The following is an 8,587-nucleotide window of genomic DNA, read 5'->3' on the forward strand; positions in this document are numbered from 1 at the left end:
TATTACAACAATCGCAAATGAACAGCAATATGAAATGCAATCTATATAGGCCCGAGTTAATAAACGAAGTTCGAAGCCAAATGCTCGGGTATTGTTGGGTATCAATTACTTGTAGAGGGGACAACATAAGAATCACACTTGGATCTTATTGAGTAGTAGCCACAAAAATAGCAAATGCAATGTTGCAGCCAGTAAAAGAAAACAGAAAATATCAATTAAGCAAAAGAAAGGGAAATATTCCATTCTGCTACTACTAAAAAGATAAGCTTACTCCCTCATTTAATACATCACAATAGCATATCGACCAATCATCTTATGTATTGTGCAAAAGTTCAGCTCCATCATGTCCACCACCAATGCTCGTTCCTACAAGGGGAAATTCCAACCATTATGTGTCTCATCTTGAGAAACATCTGCACTGCAGCTATGCACTAATACTACCAGTTGTATCAGATTATTGGGCATTGATGAGATATTTGGATAAACTCACATATGTAATTTGAGGAAAACAACTCAGGTTTGATACATCATGACGAGTAGATAAACAAAACCCCTACTCTCTAAGAAAGAGAATATTCTTGAAACAATAAATACTCACTATTGCCATAAAAATGAAGAATATGCACACTCAGACAATTAGCTAACCTGAAGGGAGAAGTATGCTTAAGCTCGCTCCATAGTAAGAGTATGAGCATGGATTTTGAGTCGCTCGACTAGTCGCGCGACGACTAGTCTATGAGTCGCAAAAATATGGTCGACTTAGCTTAGTGTCGACTCGCGACCCTGAGTCGCGACCAGTCACAACGCAGGCTCGACTTCTTCCGAGTCGCTGCCCCAGAGCGACTCGCATGAGTCGCGACTCGAAAACCATGAGTATGAGAATAGCAAAAAACAGCGTTGCTAAATTTTATTCTATTTTTGACAAATGAGATGCACAACCGGTTTCAACTAAGGGAACTCAAATCAAGATAGAGTAGAATCACCTCTCGAGAGAGCAGAACTGGTTAGCTACAGTCAAAGATATTCTTTCCAAATCATAACCATCACATAGAACACCACCACACAAACATCCAAAAAGAAGACTCCATCGCTATATGTTGAGGAGATCATCCAGCAGCAAAGGAACCGATTTATATGGAACTACTTACACTTGTTAGCTTAACATGAAAGGATGTGAACATCATTTAATCAACCAATTATAGATATTATCTTGATTTTGTTATACCTACTACAATGTAAAGGCATATGCTATTACCTGCAGCATAAACACTTTCAAACGGATGATAGTGAGCCCACTTCTTGGTCTTGGAAACTTTCTTGAACTGCAGTGGCTCAAGCTGGATCATGAAGAGGTCGGTAGGTGTCCGTAGGAGCAGCACATTATTGTACTCAGCAAACCCCACTATACATTGGTGCCATTTTCTCTTCTTCCTTGAATCAATGGAAAGTAACTTATACAGTTCAACAGTTCTTCCTAGCACCCATGAAGCAGCACCATCACAATCGGTCTCCACCTTCCATAATTGGGCACTGAAATTTGACAGAAAGAGAATGCCAAGGCCACCACCCTCTGCCCGCATAACCTGGAATCGGCACATGTTTTCCTTGGGAATACCCACTGGTACTGGTTTCACAGCTAGGATCTGCTTCTCCAAATCAAACTCAAGTATGCCATCCAATAGTAGAGTTTTTGCCGATGTGTCATCGAACAACCAGTAAAGGGAATGCCCAACTAGCACACTTATGGTAAAGTACATGTGACTCTTGGTGGGAAGTTTGGATGGAAGTGGTGTTGATATGCGATCACCCCATATGGCAGTCTCCGACGAGTAAACGCGGGCGATGGCCCGTGTATGTTGCTGCTCGTCTGTCTCTGTGCTTACCAAGACCAGCCGGAAGTGTTGAATGTCTCCGGCGCCGCGAAAAACCGCCCCTTTGAACGGGGCCTTCAGCCACTCCGGGGGAACGGCTAGGCGGTGTAGGTCGACGTTGAAGGGATCCCACACCAAGAGCTGGTACCGCGCTGATTGGTACATGAGTAGGAGGCCATGGCGGGATCCCATGGGCATGAAGATGCCGCCGCCATTTTCGCGGTCAAGGCACAAGGAGAAGTAGCCATCCGGGACACGATTGGGGGGATCCATTGCAGGTTTGAAATTGAAAGGTACGAAGAAACCGAGGAGAGGAGGGTTGCGGCGGTGGTGGAGAAGGAAGCGGCGGGAGAAGCCCGGGTCAGAGATGAGGCCAAGCCAGCGCTTGGAGACGAGGGAGGCGCGAGGGAGGGAGGACGGATCTGGCGGGAGGCGGAGGAGGATCTCGGAGAGGAGGTTGTCGTCCTCCAGCGGCTGCGCCGCCGACGAGCGGGAGCTGCGGCGGCGGCGGCGCCTACTCCTCTCGCTCTCGTCATAGCTCATGGGGAAAGTGGTGGATTGACCAGAGAGACGAGAGGAGTCACGCTGTCATTGAGATAGAAGCCCAAGACTCATTTCTTTTAGGTATAGAGAGAGAAAGAGCCCACTACAGCTAAAGTAAAAGAAAGCCCACAGCACATAAACACAATGCGCAGACTCCTTGCCTTTTTTATTTTCTGAAGTTCTTTGTAGGGATTATTTTCTGAAGTTATAACCCTTAACAGTTGTACAAACTTACAACTCCCCTAAAATCAACAAAATAAAAAAATGTTTCAGTGGTGAGCCAAGTTAGATCCCTGGGACCATAGACCACACGCCATCATAGACAATTTCCAGATTTGACGATGAGCTTCGAAGGAAATATGTGCATGGCTTATCTGCTCTAATCCGCTATAACTTACTCCCTCCTCAAAACCTTAGGCATATAAGCTTTTGCATGCAATTTCATAATCTAAGGCGCACATGCCTTTTTCTCTCATTCAGTTAGAGCCATCACCAACAAGTCCTAGTTTTTTTTGGAAAGGAAAACAAATAGCTACATGGATCTCTCGTGCAGTTAGCTCATAGCGCCCTCTTCGTTTGAGATTGGATCGCTCAAATGAACCTACGCTAATTTTCGCGCTGAATCTAATACGCCTAACATTATGGGAAGGAGGGAGTATCAATTTCTAGAGGATGCCATGACATCTCCGACCGCACTGTGACGCAACAGAACCAGAGCACATGAATCCATCTGACACATTATGGAGCCAACTACAAAAGCCCTCCCAGTTTGTTTTTCCTCAATAATGAACTTTTTATGATTGTTTCACACAAGCCATCACGCCAACAACCTGCATCTCCTACTAGCCTCCTACCAACCATGATGTCATGTACATCCATCCCCACAGATAATGCACAAAGAGAGACTTCCTCCGTCCCAAAATGTAAGACCAGTTTTGACACTATGATAATGTCAAAAATAGTCTTACATTTTGGGATGGACGGAGTACAAGTCTTTCATCCAAGAAGGTGACATCATGGGACGCATTGTCATCGTCTGATCCGGCAAGCTGAATCCAAGGCTTTCACCCAAAGATCAATCTATCTACCATCTACCACTACATATAAATGCGCGAGCGTGGGCGGCGGCAGTGGCTCATCTTCTCACAACTCATGCTGGAACTGCCTGGAAGCAGCAGCCCACCATGTGATCTGACCAGAGCGAGGAGGACTGAAGAAGAGTCAGGCTGCCGCTGAGATTGAAGCCCAAAACCTCTTCCCTTTCCGGGAGAGAAAGCCCACTACATGAGTTGGACTTCAATCTTATAGAAACGGTTATTTAACAGTCCAACAGCCCCCCAAAAAACAGTCCAATATCTTATAATTGTGATATCTAAAAAAATATCTTATAATTGTTTTTTTAAGCTAATAAATTGTGTCATTTTTCAATCAATTATGGTGCAAAACCTTTTTTGTTTTCATACTATGGCGAGCCATTCAATTAGTGTTCGTTTTTCAATTAACAAGTTACAACTATGGTGTGCCATTTTCTGTTTTCAGACGGGTCCTTCAATCCAGATGATGAAATCTCATATTCCTTCCATCCCAAATTATATGAAGTTCAAGTTTTTTCTTATGCGAAACTTCTTGACAAATCTATAAAAACATATTTTTTTTTGCGAGAAAATTTCCGATCTATTCATCTTCAATCATGGCAGTACAACGAATACCAGAAATAATAGAAATTACATCCAGATCCGTAGACCACCTAGCGACAACTACCAGCACTGAAGCGAGCCGAAGGCGCGCCGCCGTCATCGCCCCTCCATCGCCGGAGCCGGGCACAACTTGTTGTAGTAGACAGTCGGGAAGTCGTCGTGCTAAGGCCCCGTAGGACCAGCGCACCAGAACAGCAACCGCCGCAGATGAAGAATAACGTAGATCAGAAAAATCCAATCCGAAGACACACGAACGTAGAACATATTAATACCTACAACAACATATATATATTTGTATGATGAATCTAACGAAAATAATTTGGTGTTAAATATGTTTTTATATAACTTGATCAAAATTACAGAAATTTGACTTACAACAAAGCTAGAACTTTAAATGATTTTGAAGGGAAGGATTGATTATAAGAAAGCATAGCGCTATCTACCATGCTTGATTTTTGTTCGGCAGTTATTTCTCATGTGTGCACATGTTTTTTGCACCTGTCTTGTGCAAATCCAAGCTGACAAGTAACGAGAAGTTGTTATAGAGGTCGAGGTTGATGAAACTGATGGAGCAATGGAAAGACTGTACTCCCGCAAAAAAAAAAACTCGTTGGACTAAGGGCATGTACAATGGTTGATAAGGTAGTCTTATCTTAAATATTGCATGTAATTTAGAGATGACAAAAAAACATGTCTACAATGGGTCATCTCTTAGCTTTATCTTCAATAACTAGTTATTCCTAAAAACATGGTGAGACATATTGTGCTAAGAGATCATCTCTTGCCTTCTCTTAATTAAGAGAAGACAAGCCTTCTCTTATGATTTCTCTCTCCTCCACCTCATCATTTATCCTACGTGGCATTGCTAAGATAGAACCATTGTACATGCCCTAAGTACTGTTTGTGAGATTATTTTATGATTACCTGTCTAGCATACGTCTATTTGGTGCTTTGACCTGACCCGGCGAAAAATTGGTTATGGAACAATATACTCTACCTTCTAGATTGAGGTTTCTAAAATTATGTTGTTTTTCTATACTAGTAAGCATGCACGTGCAACACATGCATTATAATATGCAATAAAACATCTATTTTGAATCTTATTTCTCTTTTAGTGAGTTGTTTTACCGAGCCATTTAAGAAATCGAACACCATTGCACGCCACACCCTCTCCGAGTCTAGTAAATGTTTGGCCTATTTCCTATTATTTGTATTCAGAATAGTTCATAACAAACATCAACTACTTTTGATAATAATTGTTGCCATGGTGGTCTTTCGATTCCACCTTAGGGTATCTTTGATCCAGAATATTTTCATTAAAAAATCAGAGGGTTGAATCCATATGATTTTTTTTCTAGGCACTCTTATTATATGAATGAATTAATCCTATAAAAAAACTCTACAGATTCTTTTGCACTACATTCCTTAGGAAATTTCATTCCACACTAACCTCTTAGAACGATCCTTCATTTTTTTAAATTGCATTCTAACTAAAGTAGCTTGCTCACAAATTTAACTGAAAATCAAATGAGCAAATGCCACATATGGACCAAAGGAATAAAATTCCGGTATGTTGTTCACATAATGTAAGAAGATCGTTTAAGTGAAAATCAAATGAGCAAATGCCACATATGAACCCAACGAATAAAATTCCAGTCCATTGTTCACGTACTGTAAGAAGATCATGTGCTGGCATTGAATGTAACTAAATTATGCAGTGCATGCAAGGTATTTTGTTTGTTTGTGCATTTGGGAAGGTCACGGGCAATGATGGTTGATAGATGCTAAGGGGAAAATAAATCAATAGGGAGAAAGATTAATGGCAAACAATTCTCAATAAAAAAATGATAGTAAAATAATTCGAACTTGTTTGTTGGTCTGCATCTATCAAATAGAATTGAAAAACAAAAAAAACTAAACTATGTAAGTTGTGTCTTCCTAAGCATATAGGTAGCTGAAAATGTAGTGAACATATTTTGTTCACAAACGTAGGTTCATAAGAAGACAGAAGGCACACATACTTCCTATATTCCAAGCAGATCAGGCATAAAGTTTCTTTGGATAACTAATCTTGTCTATGATGACTGTCTCATGTGAAATTACATTAAGTTTGCCTAGAGACCATTAAAAGTTGCCAACTATGAATGATCCATAAACAAATACATGCATGTAGTGATAGAATTGTATGATAGATACACACATCTTTGTATAACTGTTCTCGGCATGCATGCATATTGTTCTGAGTGTCGACGGTTCTGAAGAAATCCGTACTTGAACATCCATCCTGATGGTCATGAAGAAATCCCATATAGCCGCAGAACTTGTCATGCAAAATTCAAAAAGGGGCAGCTCCTCGCCTACATGCTGGCATGCTGATCTATCCCATATAGATGCAGAACTTGTCATGCTGATAAATCCCATATTTCTCTTTCTTAACATATACACATTGCTTCTCTGTTTTTTGAACACACAAAATGTGTCATTATATTTACAAATACGAAACTGAACCAATCACTGATTGCAAGCACTCCTCAAATCTGGATATTACATAATTCTGAACATAAATTTCTCAAGTTTACAAAAGTTTCAGAGAGAGAGAGAATCCAGTCCTTGTTGATGCTTGAGGTGCTGAAGAGGAGCAGCAGCTGTGAAGGCTCAGAGAAGTAGCAGCTGTGGGGTAGCAGGGAGAAAAGAAGCAACAACAAGTTGGGGTTCAGAGAAGCACATCAAAGGGAGATTCAGAGAGGAGTAGATGGGAAGTAGCAACAACGGAGAGCAGAAAGAGATTAGGATTAGCAAGGGGCAACAGGATTAGAGGGGCAGCAGCAGTATAGAGAGTAACGAGAAGAGAGGATACATGAATTTGTCTCTTCTTTCTCCCTCTTGTTTCTCTTTCTTTTTCCTCAACAGAGAGTCGTGGCCCTCGTGGAATTGTCAGATCCGCCTACATCCGATCCATTCCCAGCGCCGCTGGCCCTCGCGAGCTCCTCCTCGTCCTCCTGCATCGACCCGAGCGTCCATGGGCGGCTGCTGCGTATGCAATGACCGCGGGCGAGCGTGCGCGTCCGACGCATCCGGCGCCGCCGCCTGCAACGACCGCTTCTTCCGCGTGTCCCCTCATTCTCCTCATCTTGTCCGGGCAGCATGCCGCCCGCACCTGTCATGTTGCTCGCTGCCTCGTCGGGCGACCATCGCGGCGTCACTGCCCGAGCACCGCCTCACACGCTAGCGGCGGCACGTCCTCCGGTGAGCCTCTCGTCTCCCGCTCGCAAGCTCCAGCTGCTACCGCCCCCGGCGTTCTCTATCGAGCAGTGGCGCCGTCGCCAACCGCTTGAGGCACCGCGTTGACCGTGCTCCACCTCGCCGCGTGGCAGCAGCCGTCCCCGCCGCCGGCAAGGCTGCCGCCCCTCACCGGAGCACACGCCCTGGCGAGGCGTCCTTTATCCTCCATAACAACAAATGCATGCAGACTATGGAGGCGTCGATTGGGTGAGGAATTGATGCGGGAATATCCGGTTTGCATGGATCACGTACGCCTGGTTGCAAGCATTAGCTATAATAACATCGCTATTAATTAGGGATTAATTGTTGATTTCTTTATCTATTTGGGAGAGAGATTTCTGGTTGAGAGAAACTTAAGGGGAAGTTTTCGTCTGCAGGTGGAGTGGTGGTCAGCCTATTATAATTGCTAACTGCACCCCTGCTAACTCATTAGATCAATCCAATCTGTTAGATTTCATTGATTTAGATAATCGGATGGTGCTGATTAACCGGTGTACACTTAACGGGGTGCACGTAAAAAAGTTCTTGTTTGATTGTTTAATAGTAGTGAAGATGAAGAAAATTTGAAAGCTTAAAATAGCATGTGTTTTACGGGATTACAAATAATGTGACTATGAATACGACTACTTTACTAAACCAAATAAAGTATGAGTTTCGAGCGTTGGTTAACGGTCTTAAGGAATATACCGGAACCAAAGAAGTTAGTTAATTTCAGTGACATGCAAGTGACAATCAGTCGGTGAAAAGTACTCAACCGCGTGGCTTGAGAAATCATATTCTACATAATGCAGCATTCCTTACTCTAGGTTTCTATATATGCACAATGGTTGCTCACAACGACAAAGTTAAGGCTCAAAATTGTCCTACCATTCTCTTTCAGCACCTTCAACAACTCTGGTTGTTTTTTATGCCTCATAAAGCAGCAGTAGATACCACTTGGTATTGGATCACTAGTAGAAAAGGCCCATTTGTTCCGGTTCATAAGGCCCATTTGTTCCGGTTCCCAAACCGGGACTAAAGGGTCGGTACTAAAACCCAATACCTTTAGTCCCAGTTCGCCTACGAACCATGACAGATGGGGCTCTACGTGGCCGCTGCGGCTTGCCCAGGCAGGAGGGCCTTTTGTCCCGGTTGGTGGCACCAACCGGGACCAAAAGGCATCCACGTGTCAGCAGTTCAGGGCCTGGGGTTTTT

The 8,587-nt window shown here is 43.1% G+C and overlaps 1 protein-coding gene across 1 annotated transcript; it reads right to left on the bottom strand.

Moving 5' to 3' along the window:
• Nucleotides 1–2,414, bottom strand: LOC119325142 (F-box protein At5g03970-like). The gene is made up of 2 exons (XM_037598893.1): nucleotides 1,256–2,414; nucleotides 1–366 (listed from the first exon to the last, which is right to left on the bottom strand). Exons 1-2 carry the CDS (start codon nucleotides 2,412–2,414, stop codon nucleotides 314–316), a joined length of 1,212 nt encoding a protein of 403 aa, XP_037454790.1. The 3' UTR covers nucleotides 1–313.
• Between the last annotated feature and the right edge of the window lie 6,173 nt (nucleotides 2,415–8,587).

Source organism: Triticum dicoccoides, chromosome 6B (genome assembly GCF_002162155.2).
Source record: "Triticum dicoccoides isolate Atlit2015 ecotype Zavitan chromosome 6B, WEW_v2.0, whole genome shotgun sequence".
In the NCBI taxonomy this organism is placed as follows: Eukaryota; Viridiplantae; Streptophyta; class Magnoliopsida; order Poales; family Poaceae; genus Triticum; species Triticum dicoccoides.